At 51.8% G+C, this 21,199-nt stretch overlaps 1 protein-coding gene across 1 annotated transcript in view; it reads right to left on the bottom strand.

Moving 5' to 3' along the window:
* Positions 1–21,199, bottom strand: part of LOC308058135 (hydrocephalus-inducing protein homolog) — a 101,641-nt gene that overhangs the window by 56,809 nt on the left and 23,633 nt on the right. The window contains exons 8-17 of the mRNA XM_080412122.1: positions 18,564–18,747; positions 13,826–13,925; positions 12,196–12,314; positions 9,907–10,130; positions 9,583–9,650; positions 7,387–7,622; positions 6,479–6,579; positions 5,097–5,232; positions 4,449–4,613; positions 996–1,148 (exon numbers count right to left, since the gene is read on the bottom strand). Coding sequence (XP_080268248.1) covers positions 996–1,148; positions 4,449–4,613; positions 5,097–5,232; positions 6,479–6,579; positions 7,387–7,622; positions 9,583–9,650; positions 9,907–10,130; positions 12,196–12,314; positions 13,826–13,925; positions 18,564–18,747 — 1,486 coding nt within the window. The remainder of the gene's footprint in view (positions 1–995; positions 1,149–4,448; positions 4,614–5,096; positions 5,233–6,478; positions 6,580–7,386; positions 7,623–9,582; positions 9,651–9,906; positions 10,131–12,195; positions 12,315–13,825; positions 13,926–18,563; positions 18,748–21,199) is intronic.

Raw genomic sequence — 21,199 nt, 5'->3', positions numbered from 1 at the left:
AAATCTGCCCTGGGAATCCCTCCCCCACTTGGAGGTTACCGTTGTCCCCCAAACAGTTGGAAAAGCAGCAAGGAGGAAATTCGCCCCCCTCCTCCTTGGCCCAGGAGGCTGAGCCTGGCCTCTCGCACGCTGCCTGATGCTTTACCCGCAGACCCAGCCAAGCCCACAGAGCCAGGCCTGGGTGAACCAGCTCCACAAACCCAACCCACCCAGCGTGGAGCAGAACAAACCTCCCCCCAACCCTGTTTTTAAGCCCCTCACAGATCCCACCTCCAGCGAGCGGCACATCCCACCCAGCCTCCGCACGGAGCCCTCCCTGGCTGCACCAGCCCTGCCCCCCCTGCCAGGGCAGCGACCCAACCTCCTCCTGCCACCTGCCACGCAGCTTGTCAGCTGCAGCCTCCATCAGTTAAACAGCCTTTCCCTGCGGCTGGCCCCCGGAGATGCTCTGCAACGCGACGGAGCCCACAGACTCTGTAGCTACACAACCCTTACCGTTCTGTGTTTGTGCAATGCCACAGCTGGTTGGGCCCCCAGCAGGTGTGAAACTCACCTCACCACAAGCAGGCCGAGGACAAACTTCACACCCCAGACTCTGTCACAAACAGCAGTCTGACACAAAGCAAACGCAGACCTAATGGGGAAAGTGTCGGGAAATCCATGCCCTTCCAGGAGCAAAGGGCCACAGGGGCCTCTTGATCTCTGAGCTCCAAAGACACGACTCTCCGTTAAATACCCTCCAGAAAACAAAGGGAAAACCTGTAAAGATGATCCAGACTCCTTTCTGCACAAACGTCTATGCAAGCTGTCTACTTTACTGAGGGGGTGCCCCAGCTAAAACTGCCCCCAGAGCCAGGCTCCTCTCACTGCGTTGGGACGGAATATCTTGCTTTCTCTCCGAGACAGCAATATGGAAACGTTGCATGTAAAAATCAAGCCACAGGCTGCTACAGACCAGTCAATTTTCATTGGGAAACAGCCCCACAGATACTTACCATCTCTACACAGAAGGATGCAGGGATGACAGCCTGATTGGAGAGGTGGAGACTTTTGGACGCATCTTGCAGAACTTCAATACTGCCAAAATTTATCTCCCTCGGATGCACGTAGACAACTGGTCCTTCTCCAACGCTCACTAAAGAGACATTCTGCTCCAGGAAGCAGGTAGGAAAGAAAGGAAAAAAAAAGCAGGGGAAGTTAAAAAATATGAGACAGCTCTAAGGGTCCTCCTCGACGAGGCGATAAGTACGGCTGTTGGAAGTTTTCAGCGTTGCAAGGCTGAAACAGAAGGCCCGGGGCAAGTGCAGGCTCGGGAGCGATCCCATCTGAAAGCCACAAGCTCCCGTTCTCAGGGGACAGAGAAACCCTGGGTCCCACGCTTTCCTTTCCAGACCTCCTCCACAGTTAGCTCTCCTTTCTCTGCCTTGTGCCTGCTCCTGCTCCTTCTGCCGCTCAGCCTTGTCCCAAACCTCCCTGACCGCTGCTGCTGCACAGCGACACTTGGACAGTTACTTCTCTGACATTCCCAAAAATGCACCTCTGCAAACCAGCACAAGCCAGAAGCGAAGCAGGCTCTTCAGAGCAGAGATCGTGCAAGTTATGGCCTCTGATGTGTGCCTAGGTGTATTGCCGGTATGACACGAATAACAGGCATTAATTATTCATTACATCATTCAAGCGGTGTTTTTTCTCTTGACAGTCAGACCCAAAAAGCTTTCTCCTTGCAGAACTGGCACAGACTACTGGAGGAGGAACACAGATCCCTTTGCTAAACCACCTTCCCACATCATTAAAAACAATGAGAATTTGTCCAGTCTTGCTGTGGATTTCACTGGTTCCAAACACCTGAACACTTCAACAGGATCTGAATGCATAAAACTCCCAATGCTGACCAGACGCTGTATGATTCACTGGAGGGCACAGAGTACGATTTAACCGAAAAAGAAACCAGCCTCCACCGTGTACAACCTTTAATGATGTCTGGCTCAAGGAAGTGGTATTGACAGCTGTCAGAATCACCAGCCCAACTCAGCCAGAAGCAGCAGCAGCATCCAGAAATGCTCATCCCTTGACAGGGCACTGCTGCGTGCAACTAAGCACCAAAAAAAATCACCTACCAAGGCTGGGGCCTCAAAAATAAGGAACTGAAGCCATGCACGACGATGCATGTCTGGGTGATGCTGCCCAAAGCTCCCAGGAAGGAGGAGCTGCAGGGAAGAGCTGCGCCTCGCCAGCCAGCTCAGCTTCCTGGTGACAGCGGGACAGCAGCAGCAAAGGTAGGGCAGAGCCCTTTGGAGATGAGCGCAACAACATCTGGAGGATGCCCAGGTGAGCTGGCTTCTGTCAGCCTGTGTACTAACACCACGCATCCTCACCACCAAGGAGAGGGCTTCAAAAACCCCAACCCCTTTGTCTACAGGGTTCTTAAAAGGGACAAGAAAAATGCCATGCAACAGCGTTACAGGCAACATGGCACAGGGAAAGGAAGGCAGCAAGAAGAGATGGCAGCTCTGCCATCGGCAGTATTGCCACAGCTACAGACACAGCCACCAGCCACCCCCCCACGCCCCCCCCAGCACCGCTGGCTTTGTCAACAGGTAGGTCATGTCACATTTGATCACTTAGGAACGAAGAGCATCTGACCCTGGCGGACAGCTGTGCTCGAGTGCCCGCTTATTCTGACAGCGGCCAGCTGCCAAACCCCCTGCACACGAGGCACACGAGGCTGCCTTGCCACCAGTAACGCCAGGGCTGGGATTTACCAGCTCCTTCATGCAGATGATACACACCAGACTGGAGCTGGCACGTGGTCACCTGCAAACAAAATACCTGACAACAGAGCTGTGGAGGGACTCTGCACGACCTGGATGAAAGATCTGTACCACGTTCCGCCTGAAACGGTGGTAAAGACCAGGCATCGAGACTGGGCACCCCAGCCTAAGGCAAGAACGAGCTTTGAAGTTCTATTGGAACACGCTGCAGCGATTCCCAAGGTCAGACTTGCAGCCGTACGGGTAGGATCTGCCACCAGCGCAGGACGTGTAACAAGACAGCCAGCTCTTCTGCCAGCCCAGAAAGCTTTGGGTGCGTCAGCTACCAGGGAACTACTGGAACTGCACTGCAACCAGAAGACAGACCTATAGAAAATGCAGCACATCTAGTCCTTTCTTTAGGGACAGCTATGATTCTCCAGCTGAAATGCTCGCCCTTTGGGCAAAACATCAACACGTTCATGTCCAAATAGAAAAGATTACAGTAAGGTCAACTTTCAATTTATAAATTGTTAGCCCAAGGGTAAAAGCTTTTCAAGGGACCTGCAGCTCAAAAACCAGGTGACAGTTAAACAACTGGCTATTCCAGTGGGGAGAAACCCTCCTCTTCCAGGGAAGCATGCCTTCTATCTGCGAGCAACTGTTTTGTCAAACGTGAGACTTCCCTGCAAAGCCTGCATTGCCTGGCCTTGCTGTTGACTGGTTTACATGCACATCCCCAGCAGCCTGGGGTGAGATGATCAGTAGCATCCAGGGGATTTGGCATCATCGTTTCAATTCATTTTATAAAAAGTTTATATCCCTGCATTTGCTTTCAAAATGCCAGCCTTCCTTTCCATTACAGAAAGCTTCAGGTTCTCAGGAATCCTCTGATATCCCCTTCCATGCTCAGAGAGAGGACAAGACATTTTAAAACAGCTGCTTCAAAAGTTAATCTCCTTTTAAATTCAAAAGGTTTTTAAATTAAATTATTAACTAAATTTGTTCTCTGTTTCAGCCAGTGGAAGCCAGGACACCACATACAACATTCTCTTGCCTACACTTTGTTGCTGCTGTACATGCCTGAATGCCAATGTCTTGTAGGAGGCTTTAGTCCAGGAATGCTTCACCTCACCCCTTCCCAAGTTTGGTAGGGAAAAAAAACCAACAAAAACAGTCTGTGCTCCAGATGCAAGCAGCGTGGAGTCTCATGCATCTTTGGCTGGGGCTTTTGGCAAAGAGATACGATGGATATTTCTCAGGCGGGATGGACCTGACTTTCATGAAAGCTTAAATCCAGCTTTACAGAATTCATCATTTCAGCACGGCCTCCTACACCGCCCTTGCTTTAGCGGCATGCAGCAATGTCCCCGTGTGCTCCTGAACAAAAGTTCTAATGAAGCAGCAGTTGCTGCTCATCTAATAATGCAGGAGAGCGAGAGACCCAGGAATTGTTCTGGGTTTCAGGCTGGGCTTGTTATCCCGCCTCACACGCCCATAATTAAACACATCTCAGACACCTAAGAGGACACCACCCTTCTCTAGGTATTAGCTGTTACTTATGCCACGAACCCCTTCTTTCCTTGTCCACACCAGCCACATATTATGACCTTCTCCCTTTCCCTGGCAGAACCCCTGTACACTTTATGCCCCACCAAGATGAGTCACACAAAGGCACGCATCTCGCCTAGCACTCACCAGCGGGAAACTTTCATTCCCAAACACTGAGACACTAGCAATAGTGTCCTGCCTTCCTATCGCCTGGGCTTCCAGCGTAAACGGGATCTCCACCGAGCTGTGAGGCTGGATAATCCCACATGGCACAGGGCTGGAGTACCACACAGCAGCATCCTCCTTGTGCTCCTGTAAGGGACAGAATCAAAGACAACAATTGTCAGAATGTGACAGAACCTCAGAGTCTGAGGAAACTTCAAGCTCCTTAACATCTACCACAGCAGCAATTCACCCACATTTTTAAAAATCCCTAGGAGAAAGCAGAAAAGCGCAACACAAGGTGCAAGATTTATATGGGGCTAAGTAGCATCCTCACAGGGTCCAAAAGCTGCTGCACCCACAAACACCCACTCCGGTGCTGGTGGCCTCCTTGCAGCCGCTTTTCACAACCTTCAAAGTTCTCCTGCATGAAAGCACCCCAAAGACTAGAACCAAAACTGCTTCCTAAAGAGTTCAAACCGCTCCTGAAGTTCATATTCAGGTAGCCTCCCGTTCTCTGCAAAACTTGAGGTTTGAACACTAAACAGCAAGGTCTTCTCCAAACCCCCTTTTTTTCCTAATAAACCCCTCGATAACGATGTTGGAGGGCAGGAGGCGAACGCAATGCCAAACCTGAGGAAGGACTGCATAGCAGCCTGGAAGATCGCTGTTGTTCACAAGGGTCAGTGTCCGCTCGTAAGGGAATTTCAGAAAGCACCGTCCGAACCTCAGAACAGGGCTGAGCACGTGCAGCGGAGGAACCACACACCTGGGTGAAGAGATGACCAAAGGGAATTAGAGACACTGAGAGACTGTAGAAGTTGTTCACTCCCCAAACAGCATGAAATAGAGACAAGGCATTTGTCTCTGCCAGATAGACATTTCCTACCTCTACAGCAATCACTCACCTCTAACTTCTTTTTTCTCAACAGCCTCTTGTAAAGGAGGGGCAGACCCCGAGACTCCCGTGGCAGAGGCTGCCCAGTGCCCTGCCCCAGTGCTCTCTCATCAAGCTTTGCCCCTCCTTTGCCCCGGGAGGCCGGCAAGGACCCTCCCACAGTCCCAGCAAGGCACGAGCTCTGCGGGAGCCTTCCCGCTGAGGATCAGCGCTCCCCAAAGCTCAAGGAAAACAAGACTCCAGCATCTCAGTAAAAGCAACTCCCTCCTCTCCCGTACCGCTCTCGCCCTGCCTGAAACCTCAGCCGCTTGCCCCCGCGATGGAGGGCACCAGCACCGCCTGCCTCTCGCACTGGGTGACCAGCCTCTCCCAGCTCCTGCAGCTGCCTGGGTCCTCCACCCACCAGCCCACACACTGACTCTTCCCATTCCCACTCGTTTTACAAAATTGCAGCCCAGGCACTGCCTGGCTGACCGCCTGGGAGAGGGAACAGCACCAGCGAACTGCGTCCCTCTTGTCATTAAACTGGCACCCGCTGCGGCACAACGCCATTGAGCGTGGCTGCAGCAAGAGCAGCTTTTGGCTTAAGTCTGGGAATGTTCATGCTCAAGAGAACCAGAGAAAGCTGAGCTCACCTGCCACACCAAGGACGAGTTTCCCCTTTAGTTTCCCCCCACCAGTCCTGCCATAAGCCCCTTTCCCATTTGCACACGCCTTCACTAACTGAGCCAGACCCCAGCTTTCAGCAGGCTGCTCGCTGCCTTCCAAACAAATGCTGCATTTTGGGCCAACCCAGCACAAGCCCACCGCTTGCAGGGAGAAGCAGGGGCAGCCCTTTGCAGATTCGTTACTCCTCAAGTCCCAGACGACAGGCCAACAAGGAATATAAGCACTGTTGCCTTCAAAACAGAACAAGAAAGGCACGGCCCTGAGCACTGAGCACAGGTGCTTCTCAACACGGCCGCTGGCAAAGCACGGCTGTGCTCACAGCGAGCTGGGCAGAACCAGCTCATGAAGCACCATTTCTCCTTTGGGGCGGCAGCCAGCACACGCCAGGCAGCGTGCTGGGCCTGGCTACGCGGGGAAAGGTGGCCAGCTGCAAGGAAAGCGCCGGTACCTGGCTGTGAGAGGCAGCGCCAACACCTCCTGGCCAACACCATCCACGTCCAGCACCAGCGCCAGCTCGTATTGCCTCACCGTGTTGGAACACAGGGTGACCTGGTAGAGGAGAAGAGCAGCGTCAAATACTTCAGCACTCCCAGAAGCCATCAGCCACGCACGCGTGGTGTCCTGCACTTCTCCTTCCATGCTAAGGAAAGGGAGCGTTTTGCCTTGGTTCTGCTGCTGCTCCACGTGTGGACCACTGCCTTTCCCAGGAACAAAACTCTGCTGACAAACCCCACCTGTGAAATACACCTTGCACACCAGGGCACGTGTAAGCTAAATCAAAGCACAACTCATGGTCTACTCACCACTGTATTAAGGGACCAATTTTTCATCCCAACTACAATAGCGGGAACCCAGGGGAGATCTGTTGACTTTCCCAGAATGAGTTCAGCTTTACAGTGGGAAGCTGAGGGCAAAACGTGGCCCAGCAAAAGCTGTGCAGTTTGTTCATGGCTGCTGGAGCTTTCTCAGCCCCCGCTGCAGTGAATGCAACTCATCCTGCTCAACAGGAGAGGAAAAATAAGACCGGGAAGAAAAGCAAACTGCTTTATGCAATGGCATCTCTCTTTTCAACAGCCACCTTCCGTCCTCACCCTTCCTCGGCCCCCTTCAAATCAAACAAATCGCTCTAAGCAGCTCAGAAACACACGCACGGCTTCTGTGCTTGACCACACGATACGTGATCCTTGGCTTACGACTCTGGAAACAAAACGCTGCTCCATCCCAGAGTCCCTCAGCTAACAAAAGCCCATCTCTTACTTGGTTATGCCCAAAGCCAGCAGCGCTGCAGCCCTCGCGCGCGTCACTGACGCTGCAGCTCCACCTGTTGAAGCACGTATGGCCGGGCTCATCCCATACCTGGATATCCAGGGCTCCTTGGGAGCGGATGATGCCTTTGCAAGGCATTATGGTAAATTCCATTGGCTTGACGTGATGTTGGGCTCCCTTCCTCCAGGACAGGCAAGCGTTGTCTGAAATCTGAGCAAAACTGGTGACGCTGCGCTGTCCCAAGCCATCGCCAGGAATGCGAAGGTTGAAAGTCACAGGCACCAAGGAGGTGTTAGTGAGGCGACACGACAGGGTGTGAGGAAAGCCTGGGAAGGTGAGACAAATATCAGTTAAGTCCCCAGTTACGCTGTGATTCCTGCTGCAACTCTCCTGTTAGGATAAAACCCTGCTTGGAGTTGAGCTCTTGTCAATGTGCACGGCAGGTAACTGAGAAGCTCAGGGAGGAGCGAGTTGTGGCTGAAGTTGCCTTTTCTCTCGACGGCCGAGCTTGCTTCCTTGGGCAATGGGCAGCGGTGCTGGTGCTGAAGAGCACAAGTCTCTCCTTAACTGTGAGGAACCCTCTCACCTGCCCCCAAACCAGCCCCAACTCTTTCTCACTGACGAGCGTGCATCCAGACAGACCATTTATCCTGAAAATTCAGCCTGTAAAATTCCCCATTAACTCCATGAACATTCCCCCGGTTTTCAATATATGAAAGTAGCAGATTTTCCTTACTGTAGCTTCTCTTCAATAACAAGGAAGGACGAAATTGGGCACTACAACATGATGCACAGCACTCTGATGCAGCTTCCCTAGGCAGGATCCTTAAGGCAGCTCCTGTTTCGGGGCAGCCAGACTGAGCACAGCATGACTGAGCACAGGACAACTCAGCCCACCCCACTGCAGGCAAACCTGACGCTTCCTTAGAAACGAGCAGGAACGTGTCTCGCCTTACCTAACAAACGGGGACATCACATCCTCGCTGCCTTTGATTACTGCCCGCAACGCCTGACATCACTTTAGCTCTGACACTTGCTTTCCCTAATGGAAAACCAGTGATACAACCACACTGGGTGGCAGGGGATGTGCTGCAGAGGCAGGACACCAGCCCGCAGCTTGCTCTGGAGCGGACACCAGCTCTGCCAGAAGGAGACACCTCCCATGCCCTGCTTACCAAGCGCTATTTGCATACAGACAGGGAGGAAAACCACCTGCAGGCACAGCAGAGGTTTCTCCCGTGCCCATCAGCAGTGAGCATTGCCCACCGCCAGCAATTACTCCGGCCGGGGGGCAGGGGGGGCACAGAAAGGACACGCACAGACTGCACAGCCCCAAATGGGACCGAAGTCGCCAGAGGCAGACAACAGTCAGCAGCACAGTTACAAGAAGCAAAAATACAATAGCTGCCTTCAGCTGAAAAGGCCTTGTTAACGAAATCAGATTAAGTAGGATGAACCTCCTATTACACAACCGCATTTCTGCCCAGTGCGTTTCTTGTGGGTTTATTTATTCAAAAGGAAACACAGCAGTGGCAGAGTGGTGACGCAGGGAGAGGGGGAAGTGGCTCGGGGAAGGTAATGAGCTTACTTAAAAAGCCCACAAACATCATGAAAACACAGAGGCATCCAGGGCGCAGAATGATAACGGCCCTTCAATCAATCCACAATTGATTTCACATTTAAGCTTTAGATCGTCTCAGTAAAAAGCCTTTTGTGAGACTCGAGATGGAGAATCAGAATCTGCATTTCAATGGAGACACTGGGGCTCAGCCACCCGCTCCGTCAGCGCTTCAGCTGGGGAAGGAGAAGGAGCCCACATCTCTGGGGACATCAGTGCCCAACGCAGAGCTACTGCCTGGGCTTATTACCGGGCAGGTGATAACGAGGAGCCCTCACGGCACAAATCAACATCTCACACTAAAGGTCAAGTGGGGTAAGCATTCGCCCCGAGCAGCCACAGGCTAGCGTGTGGCTCAAACGCCCTTCTCCTTCAGCCCCAACCCCCGGGCCCTTCTGGGACAAGGGCTTTCACCATCATTCTGCCGCCAAGGATTGGCGGGCTGGGGCTGAGCAGGCTCTGAGGGCACCAGAAAAATACTGGCTTGCTATTCCTTTGGCCCTGTTTGCTCTCACAACAGCAAAACACCACCTGAGCAAGCGGCAGCCCTGCTTTTAACACCCTGAAGGCTGCTGTGGAGGAACACAAGCGACAGACGCTCTTCAAGTGCTTCATTTCAGTAAGGCACAGACCTCCCGACCTGCGGTCCAAGCCCAGGGCACACTCACCAAAGGAGACATCGCCGAAGTGGAGGGAAGGTACATTGAAATGGAGAGTCGGTCCAATGACACAGCCCCTGTAAGGACAAAGGCAGAGGAGGAACTGGCTTGGTTAAAAAGAACTGCAAAGCATTCAGCTTTTGTTACCACCGGGACAGATAAAAGCTGGTCTCAGCACCACAGTGGGTTTCAAACCAACCCGTCACCCTCGTGCTCGACTAAGACATTAGACAACACTTTTTTCTCTGCTCCATCACCAAATGAGGTAGGTGGGAGATGATTACCCAGAGATGGCTACAGATGTGCCCACCAGGCTCCTAGAACCCTCCTCACCTGACAGTCAAGGTCACAGGCTCAGGGGATCCACCCACACTGAACCGGAATTCTTCTGTGAATGGCCCCAGGATGGTGGAACTGAAGGAGATCCGGAGGATTTGGAGGCCATCTGGTGAAATGATGCCCTCCTGGGGGTGGAAGGAGAAGCAGGAGCCCAGAGCCGTTGCTGGAGGAACCAAGCTGAAGGGGGCATCAATGACTCCTTTGTTAAACAGGATCGCCTGCAGCAGCAAGAAATCAAAATGGAAATACATGAGGAATCTTCCTTCCTTACAGAAGGCTGATTTCTTCTCTAATTAGACATCTATAAAAGGGTAGAAGATACTGTGTGTTGCTGCTTGGCTGAAGCTAAAGAACACGCAACGGGACAGGTTCTTCCTTTGGGCTTTTGCATGCAGAACAGCGATAACTTCACAGAAACGGAGTCACCCTGGGTTTATTCCACTGACACAGAGCAGTCCACTGGGTCTTGCAGTGCAGAGGACGTGCTCAGCATCACCAAGGCGATGCAGACCTGCCCCAAAGAGCAGCAAAGGGTGGTCGCAGCATTACTAGCGCATCGCCACCTCACTGCTTCTGCTCCAGACGAGCCCAGTCCCGCCAAGGGCAAAACACATTCAGCTCCCATTGCCGCCAACAAGCTCATCTGATGTGGAAAATACCTCGGGACAGCCCTATAACCAGCTTCAGCAGCACTCCCCGGCTCTGCTAGGGTACGTCAGTGAGGCTCATTTTATTCTTTTCTTTCATCTGAGAGTCTCTCTGTCTTTGCTCAACCAGACACGTCAAGAAAGGGCAAGAGTGAGGTGCATGGCAGCTCCACCTAGTCTAAAGAATTTCTCTTTCACAAATATTCGCAGCCATCATCTGCTAATTTACCATTATTTACTGTTCCAACAAGCGACGCAATCCTGCGGCGCTTGGTGAGATTCAGCTCTCTTCACGTTCAGCAAGGAGCGCCCACACCTGCCTGTGAGTACCAGCACGCTGCTGGTCACCAGACCTACCCAAAAGCAAAGCTCTACAGTTTCCGATGGCTGCAGGTGACATCCTGCCATTTCTGCGCTCCCAACTACCTGATCTGGAGGTTTTTTCCCTAATTTCTGTCCCCACAAAACCTGTCAGAAAAACTGAGACAGAAGCAGACATACAGCCCTTATTTTCCAGTTTTGCAGCTGCTGTTGAAAACATTCACCTATTCCAACTCTGCACTGGTAACTGGAAAACTGCTCATGTGTTTTACACCTTAGTTACAAATTGCACTTAGGGATCCTATGCTGAGGTTTACCTCCAGTCTGGCTGCTCCATACAGCACCTACAGTATCATCTACTTATTCACATTTTCTCAAGTAATGAAAAAAAAAATAATTTATATAAATAGACTCCTCCATAAAGTATCAGCATTAAAAATGCATAGAGCGCACAATATTTTGGAAAGAAAACCCCTTAACATGTCCTTCCCTGCCACAGTCAAGCTTTTGAAAGTGTCTGGCACGACGTATTGCCTCATTTTCTACCTCTTTCAGTTGCTGTATTTTTTTGGGGGGGTTAGATTTTTGGGGTTTGGGGGGTTTGTTTTTTGGGTTTTTTTTGGGGGGGTTTGGGTGGGGTTTTTTTTGTGGTGTTTTTTTTTTTTTTTTTTTTGACAGAAAACTTGCCACCATGGGTGGGGGGAGGGAAAGCTCCTCTGCTTCATTTCCAGAACTGCTCTGCTCTGTTCATAGAGCCAGAGGGGCACCAGGTCTGAAGGGTGGCAGGAGGCTGCTCAGCAGGGACAGCGCTCCCGGTGCCTGCGCGGGCAGCTCTGCGCGGGGAGGCTGCCCGGCTTCCCTCCGGCGCCAGGAACCAGCTGGATGCACTTCACTGAAAGGTGTTTGCAACGGACTCGAGTTGGAACACAACACGTTTGTTCCAGCTGCTTTTTAACCGCCAGGGTACAAAGGTGCAGTGACTCTAGGGCTGAAACAAAAGCCTCTGGATCCCGACCTTTTTGACCCGGTGTTGCTTTCATGTGTCAAGGGCTGGTTTTTCTGCACGAAGCCTCCCAGCTGGTCTCAAAGGGAGGTTGCCAAAAAGCAGCGACTGGGGCTTTGGGAACAACAGACACACCCTTCAGACCCCATCAAAACTATCCAGATTCCGCAAAACCTCCCACATTTCACTCACGTCAAATATTCCGTGCTCACAACTGCCGGCGTTGCCAGAAATCCCACAGGCCCACAAAGCTCACCGCTGCCCCAGGAGCCATCAGGATCCACCCCAACCCCGGAAAACCCCACTGCTCACCTCATAGCTCTGGGCTGATCCAACAAAAACCTTCCCGATGTCCAGCTGGTCAAAGCTGAAGCGCAGCTGGGGCCCTATGCCGCTCCCTTTGATGCGCAGGGGCAGCCTGGTCTCACGGCCTGGGGAGAGATCGCCATGTCAGTACGGAATTCCTTCTGTTCGCCTGGATTTTCCAGGCAGCCTCGGAGTCAGTCCCTGACTCCGGGCTGGGTGGCACCAGCACTAGGTGCTCTGCGAGAAGATACAGGACCCCTCTCTTCCCTCAGAAGATATACTTTGGGGCTGGCTTCTCATTTTTAACCGAGTCCTTGGGCTGCTTTATAACTTAGCAATCACTTTGCACCCTGAAGAAGATATGCTGCGCATAAAAGACGATTTCGGAATTCCTTCCCATGCACTTAGACAAGCTTTGAAAGCCGTTCAGTGAAGGCACAAAGCTCACAAAACAGAACCAAAGATAAAAACCTGCTGTCTGTATCGCTGCCATCAGAGACGACCGCACAGGAGCTGAGAAGGAAGAGCCCAAGCACGGCCCAGCAGCCGGCTGACAGCCGCACCCCAGCAGCCTGCGGAACCCTGCGCAGTTACCGTATCAATAAAAAGCTGTTTCCTGGCCTTTGCATCCGCCAGCTTGGAGCAGTAAGGAAGGGATCAAAGCAGCTGGGTTAGTGATCTCAGCACCCTCCAGAATGGGAGCCTGGCTGCTGGGGACCACGGGCCTCGCACCTCCTTCCTCTTAGATGGGGAAAATCATTTCCCTGGATGGAAACCTGACAGGGACCTCCCGCTCTTGAAAACCACCTCAAGCAGCACCACACAGACGGAGAGGAAGGACAAGGTAACCTGAACCACGGAGCTTGCTGCAAGCATTCCCTGCCCCGTGCCAGCACAGCAAAGCCATCACCTCTGTAAGGGCAAAGGCAGCGTAACTGGGTGGGTCAGTGATAACCGCTGCCAGCAAAAGACGTGACAGCACTTCTGTCAGCCAGGAGGAGCATAAAGCTTGTCTAGCAGACTGCTCGCCCCGTGCTTCCTGGGCAGGGAGCTCACCCTGCTGAGGGCAGCGAGCCCTGTACAACACTACGCAGATGCAGCACGGACTTGGAGCCACGAGGTGACTGGTCCCACGCAGGGAGAGCGGCACACGCCTGGTACTTTCACAGACACCCTGCGCTCAGCGGGGCTCAGCCACCTACGGTCTGGCAGCGCCTGGAGAGCGGGAGGTGACCCAGGGGCAGGGAGCACGATTCACTCAGCTCCTACCGCCTCAGGAGCCTGGCAGTGCATCCATGGATCCAAGGCTCAGCTTGCAGGTCTACAGGGGCTTAGTGCTCGTCCACCAAAGCTCTTCTGCGGCGCAGCTCTCTGGCCTTTACAAACACCTTGCAGCAGAGCAAATGCCTGGTAGGAAAGCTTATCCCCTCGCTGCTTTGGCTGCTCTAGAGCCATCAGTGGTCAGAGCCAGGCATCCCAAGCCCTGGCTCTGCACAGACCAGCTGGAAGCCACAGGGACAGCAGGAAGGTGCCGGCGCTGCCCTTCCTAGCAAGTCCACGGGGACCAAGTGGGCTGGAAGAGTATTTGTGCCCTGCCTTTGCGGTGGGTGGCAGGAGGAGGAGAAAGGAGTCGTACCTGAGATGTCGCAGTAGACTGTTTGTTGATAGACTCGGGCTTCTCGGGGTTTGAAGATCACCTTAACTTCAATTGAAGAATTTGGCCAGACATCTCCCTCCTAAAACAGAAGCAGACAACAAACCATTTATCCTCAAACACTACATTTCTTGTTTGCAACCACAGCCCTGTAAGCCTTTATTTAGAGCATCAATGAAGAGCAAGAAGCAAACAGCACTTATCCAGGTTTGTAAGACTTTGGAAGCAGCTGCAAAAAATGTCAGTCCCTTACCTTTACTAGCACCTGGTAAAGGCTTTTTTTTTTCCTTAATTAGGGTTCTAATAAAGGAACCCAACTGGCTGGCTTCAGCAAATCAAGCATTTCTTCAGAAGTACCAGCTGATCTAAGCACAAGGCACCTTTTTCCTCCAACCCTTCCCTTGCATCCCTGTCTCCCTATGGCCATGGGAATGTTTTACCCAGATCAGAAGAGAGTCAGCAAGTCAAAGGGATTTTTCCACTCTTCGTTACAAACGTGCTGCCTCTTATACCCTCAACCTGTACGTGCATGTAACTCTTTAATGGATTCTGGTGAGTCAGGGCACTCGGCACCAAGTAGAACAAGCCCTCCTGCCTGGGGAGCAGTGAAGACCAGGTTCCTCCTGCCCTGTGCCGCCAGCACTGAGCCAGCTTGCAGGCTCCTCCAGCTGATGGATGACCTGAGAAGGGAGCTGAGAGTCACATGCAGCCCGGTTCTCTCTGCAAGGTGCGTACATCCCTGTTTCCCTGAACACAGGCTCAAACAAGAAGAGATGGCATTTGCTTACAGCTCCACACCTACTGCAACCAGCAAGCTCTTTTCCTTGCCAGGCTCTTGCTCCGGGATTTAAGTCCGGCCCATGGTACCAGTGTGTGCGCAACCGCTGCTTCCTCAGGGTCTTCATTCTCTCCCCCTCTCTCAGAGTCCTGGCACTGGTGCTCAGTCCCAGGGAGCCTCGTCATGTGTTTTCAGAGACATCCCTGGCTTCTAAAGGCTCTTGCTTCTTGCGACCGGTTTCAACAAAGGCACCACTGACATTCCCCTCCGTCCCCAGCACTACAAATGCTTCCTCATCCATTTGTTGGCATAAATATATGCGTCTCTGACAACCGTAATAATATTTTAAAGCAATGAAAAAAATAAGGAAGACCACAAAAAGAACAGTTATTTTTCTATGCACAAAGCTTGATTCTGCTTGCTGCTGGGTATTCTCCGTACTTTGTCCAGAAGAATCTTGAACTGACTGGAGCCTCCAGCACTGCCGCAGCATAAATATTAAACAACTATAATACTTCCCATCAACTTAGCACATAGAGCTCAGAGGCCAGCCCCCACAAAAATTAAAGAGCTATGACATGCTGAGTTACTGGGCTGCACCTACAATGATTCCCTAATGCACAGACTGCTCAGAGGGAAGAACAGGTAGAAAGAACTGTTTCCAACTCCAACAAACCAAGCGTAAGAACACAGAAGAAACAATAAAGTCACCTGGATTTTTCTCAAAACCTAGAGAAAACACTTTGCCAGATCAAATGGACTTTGTGTTTCTACCCAGCAAGCAACTGGAGGAAGATGAAGCATTACTATACGATAACACACTCGCTTGAGGAAGCAAACTGGGGACACCAGCCTGCAACCCACAGTCAGCGTACGAGACAGCAGATCCCTCGGGTCCTGCTGGGATGCTGCACAGACTCAAAAGCGTCCAGAGAGTAATCTTGAATTTACAGGAATAAAAGCCTTTGGGGTGCTGCTCCAAACAACATAAGCTCTGCTACGACACCTGGAGCTTGCCTAAGCCGAGCCACTGAGAAGAAACACTCAGATGACGGATTTCCCTGGCTTGGCTAATTAGAGTCTAATAACTCACCAGCGCTCCTCACCCAGCTGCTCGCTGTATGTTTAACAGACTGAATTCAGTGGTCTCACCCTGGGCAGGCAGTCCCTGGGGGGGCGGGGGGTGGGGTGTGCATTAGGCAGCTGCTTGCATTTGCTTCCAGCCTGACAGCTGTAGCTGAACACACACCCTGGCTCACCGGCGTTCTGCGCTCCTCCTTAAAGGGCGCTGTGTGGGCTGAGCTGCCCAGTGGTGCCCTTAGATCCTCCAGCTGCTGGGGTCCTCTGCCCAGAGAGCTGCTGACAGCCCTCGCTCGGCTCCTGCGTGACAAACTGTGCCTTGCCAGGCTTACCAGCACCACCCGCCACACAAACCATCGCTGCTGCTGTGCTGAGGAAGGACGTTAATGAAATGCTGAGAGTAGTGACGATGCTTGAGGTCTTCATCTTAGAGGGGCACCAAGCGGGGAAGGAGAGCACATCCTGAGCCTTCAAACCAAATCTCTCCTTCCACTGGGGCCAGAAAACAAGCTTCTGGCAGCCTAAGGCAGCAGTATCAGTCTTTCAGGTCAACTATCTAACAAAGTACTCTTTTGCTGCTCGTTTCTGCTGGATCACAAGTCAGTGGTACTCACTGGTCTATTTTATGTGCTGCCATCAGATATATTGGCCTTGTGGATGCTTCGGGGCAGTTTGGTTATTACTCAGAGGCTGACAGAGGCAATACATCTCCCGTTAACGGAAGCAAGCGTAACACAATTCATAAGCAAAAACGAAGCTAAGCAGGAAAGGAAGAAAATTAAAAAGAACCGTTGGCCTGGTGAATATGTATCTGCTAACAACAGCGCGCTTTTCCAGCTGAGTGAGTTTAGCTGACTTTGGGATTCGATGAACTCCAAGGCCAGCACATCTGTGACAGAAATACAGCCGACATCTCCGATAAATCAAATCGGAGACACGCTCAGAAAGCCAGACTTACACAACAGCTTGTCTCCCACAGGCTTGGATGGCTGCTCAGAATGTTCATGCTCACATGCTAATTCCAAAATCACTGCCTCCTTTTTTGTTACTATTTTCATCCACAAGTTAACCCCATACAGGCTGAAATAACCCGCTGCAGCTTCCACAGAGAGCAACACCTGGCAGCTACCGGCCCGCTTACACAGCAAAGCTGCTGCACAAACCCTGCAAAGCCACCCTGCCCAGAGAGCCTTTCCAAGGCTATCGTCCCTCCAGCGGCCTCCTAACCTCTGGGAACCTCCAGCCGCTTCTTCCAAGGGTTTGATTCTTTCTGTAGGGTGCTCCCAGGGTGATAGGTGGGAAGAGCAGCAGCCGCTTTTGGCCAGAAGGTCCGAGGCAGCAAAGTCCAGGCTCTGGCGGGGCCCCTCCAGCAGATTTACACGGCGCTGCCAGAAGGGGCCTGCCCAAGCTAAAAGTTACGGGGCTGTCACCGGGGAGAAGGTTGTGGAAGTCGGCGGCAGTGCATTCTTAGATTTTACACTTGATAAAGAGGAAAAAATACTAACATTTGATGTGAAGACACCCATATGCCGGGGGGGAAGACAGACACCAGCGAAACTCTGAATGTGAAACTCATTGTTCCACAGATCATGGAATTAATGGGAATCAGAAGATTGATAATGCTGGACAGGACAGAAGGGGAGAGGCTCCTGCAGTAGCCCACTTACGCTCAGTCCTAGAGCAAACTGTAACATCAACACAGCCATTTAGGAAAGGTTTCCACTCAAGACTTGAGGCCAGGCTACACTCTGGCTCCGTACAGCGCTACACGGAGCACCAGGACTCAGTGGGCAGCCAGGCTGCTGGACCTCACTCTAATGCACTTCAGGAGCCCAAGAGCAGGTTAAGCTCGTTATGGAGGTATAGTCGGCTGTACTGGAGCAGGAGCCCTGGGACACGCTCCAAAACCGGCTGACACACTGCAGGATGCTCTTCATGTTCAGCTGATCAGCTCCCACTCCCTGCTACAGCCCTGCTGCTCCGACACAGGCTCTTGGTCACATCACACTGCTCTCAGCTGCGGCGGTGTGAAACTGCAGCTGTGCTGACATGGGGGGCTCTCAGCCTTGTACGGGCTATAGGAGCAACCAAGAAGAGAACATGATCCCCTTCCTTAAAAATAAATAACAAAACAATAGTTTCCCCTATTTTACAAGAAAGAAGAGGCTAAGATTATTCTAGGGTTTGCTCCAAGATGAGAAGGGATTTTACACTGCTCAGACAGCAGGCATTCATCATCTCAGACCATGCAAATATTCAGAATCAGGGCTCTAGTTAATTGAAGGACATGAGGTTTTGTTTGCATAAATACAAAAGCAAAAACTTTTCTCTAAGCGTGCAATAGAACTCAAAAAAGTCCGTTTAAACCCGCCAGCCTTGCGTGCAGGCTCACAGACGACACTGGGAGGGAGATTCAGGCACGGTCTAAGTCCAGATTATATGAAGGGATTGGTCTTGTCGCAATTAAACTTGGGCTGAACTTGCCCTCCTTTCCATAGAGGACCTTTTCATTCTTCAGTATGTGAACTAATACTCATGGTTAATCCCCACACACTACGTGTAAGGAGTGCCCTTATATATAACCATCGATACCTCGGAACACTGTCAGGACACTTAGGAAGTGCCCTTAATTTACAGCCCTTGCAGCAGAGCTCAGCTTTAGGCAGGCTCTCAACGCCTGCCCGGAGCTCGCAGTTTAGAAATGCTTTTTGCAACAATCTCTCCCAGCCTCACTAGAAACCTCACGTCTCCCTCTAGGCACATCAAGACACTGATGCGGGGATCTGCCAAGCGACCTCATTCAGGGAGAAGGAAGAGGAGGAAGAGGAGGAGGAGGAAGGGAGGTTCTCAGCTATCACTTACCACTGGCTCAATGGCAAAAATATCATCAGAGAAAAGCATAGAGTCTTCCTGCACCTTTGCCCTCTGGTTCTGGAAGGCACGGGAGAGAAGGGCAAGGCGCTCTTGGAGCGTGGGGTCCACCGCGCGCTGCTTGAGAAAAGAATTCCTCTCATTCTCCTCCTGCTTCTGCAGCCTGCGACAGCGCCTGCAGCCGTGGGGAGAGACAAACCAAGCAGATCATTTAATAAACAACATATTTGCAGAGACTGTCATGTAAGCGCAGGAGCAGCAACGCACTGGGGGAGGAACAGCAGCAGCAGCTCAGCGAGGGGCTGACCCCAGGCCACGGGGTCCCAAGCAGATCAGGTTATCACTCCTGCACTGGCACGGCAGGCACTTTTACGCCACACTCACAAGCTAAGAAGAGGGGTTTGAAAGCTAGCAGCCCTCAGGAGAGCCTCCTGGCTCAAAGCTACTGCCACGACTAATGCACAACCCCACCAACACCCTCAGATGGCTTTGCCGCCCATAGAGGTGCTCGGGGGAGACGGATGGAGATGAAGGAGCACCCACTGCAGTGCTTCACTGGGAAGCGGAGAAGCAGCCGGGCTTCAGCTGCAGGTTACCAGCATCACTTGTTTATCTTCCCTTTTGCACCGGCAGGGATAAGCGAACTGGCTGCTCCGTTGCCTACACTGCCATCCAGCAGAGGATCCCAGAGCACTTGCAAAGCAAACTAATGCATTCGGGCATCGCATCACTTGAGTGAAATTAACGGGTTTAGGTGCATGAAGCCAGAGGCCCTGAGAGCCTTGCCTGGCATTGAAACAGAGCAAGGTCTTAAAAAGATTCGTCAGGATGTGTTTGGTACTGTGCTCTGGGTGATGCTCTCTTTGTGTTGAGGTAAGAGAGAGATGGCAGGGCCTATTCCCTCCCACTGACCACGTTCAAGTAGAGGAATGTGCTCTGAATGATTAGAAAAGGTAAAGGCCTGTACTCTGAATAATTAGGAAAGGTTCCATTGAGGATGTTAAAGGAAAACCATGAGTCAGAAGATCATTGAACAAAGAAAGTTGAAAGGTTTACTCCACCTAGATCCCACCTATTATGAATAGAATGATTAGATGTCGAAATCAAATGAATATGTATGTAAAGATGTTGTAACCTCTCACAAAACCTGTATAAATTACCCGACTTTTCACTGAAAACTTCGGAGCTGGTTTGTCCGGTGCGAATCGGTAGCTCCCCAGTGTTGCACGAAATAAATAAAAGACAAAATTAGTCTCCGAGCTGTTACTCTGTGCCGTTTTGGCATCAGCATTAGCCAATAAAGAAGTCAGCACCAGCACCTCTGAATCCAAACCCCTACATCCAGCCTTGAACCACTTCACCTTTTTCCTCTTTTGGGCCTTCTCCACAGAGCTTTGACACAGGTCACCTCTGCCTTACTTGGTAGTTGTAGCAGCGATCATTGCAGCGTTGAAAGCTCACAACCGAGAGGTGAGGAGGGAGCACTGCTGCAGAGCACTTGCTTCCCAGCTGGCACGTGGATGTGCCCCCTTCACGCTCCAGTCCCCTGGCCACCAAGAACCAGCAGGTGACTACTCGAGGGGGGTGAGGGGAAGGCTCCGTACACAGAAAATCGAGGCAACACGCTATGAACAGGACAGCAGTCACCACCCAGCTGAATTCCAATACAATCAGCAAGGAAACACAGTCACGGACGTTCCTAGCGGCACACAGACAGAGCCTCGGGCAGATGCTGTCACCGGTGCCAAAAATACTTTCTTTGGCTCGCTCCCAGTGGAGTGTCGTGGGAAATGTTTCTCCATGGCTGACCTACAGCGCTGTGCATGAGGAGGGCTTCCAGCCACCGACATGAGCAACCCTCAACTCAGCCTTCAGCAACGGACAAGAATTCCACCACTACATCCCAGAAAGTCCTGCAGGAGGCAGACAGAGCAAGCCCCTGGGTAGACCTTGTGACGAGCCAGGTCTTTCTGGGTGACAGCAAAGCACAGGCTGCTGCACTGCCTCCTCCCATTGTCAAAGTCCTCTCTGCTCTCAAAAGATCTCAAAAGCTGCTCCGACAGCAGCACAGTGGCCTCGGAGCCATGACCACCCCTAAGACTGCAAGTAAGGAAGAACAAAGCGCCCTGGTCACAGTAAAGAACACAGGCTGGCATGAGATCAAGCGTCACTGCAAAAAAATTGGGGAAACACGTTAACTCTGGCGAAAGCTGGTTGCTTCTGAGGGGACAGAGGATCACTCAGGGTCCTGTCTGAGACGGGCAGCTGGGGAGAGATGCGAAAAGAATGGCACAGGGAAGTACTAAGAGAAGGTCATGAGATTTTTTCCTTTAGCACACTGCGCTTGCACCAAAGTCACACACTGTGCAATTAAAAACAGAGAACAGTGGGAAACTAGGTTTGGCCTTCAAGGCATTTCTGACCTAATTACATTGAACTTTATTTGCTCAGAAGCCCTTAAAAATTGCTCCAGTTGAAGGCAGTTTCCTGATCAGCTCTGGGTTCAGACTAACTCCTATATACCTACAGCCGTCCAACTCTGAAAAGTCACACAAGGACTCCCTAAATCACCCCAGCTTTGAAGTGTCGTTTCCAGTGCCTCCCCCTGGGCCAGAAGCGTTTCCTTG

The sequence above is a fragment of the Falco punctatus genome, assembly GCF_963210335.1.
Source record: "Falco punctatus genome assembly, contig: scaffold_25, whole genome shotgun sequence".
Taxonomy (NCBI): Eukaryota; Metazoa; Chordata; class Aves; order Falconiformes; family Falconidae; genus Falco; species Falco punctatus.
Note: the sequence above shows the minus strand (reverse complement) of the source record. Positions and strands in the feature narration are given on the sequence as shown.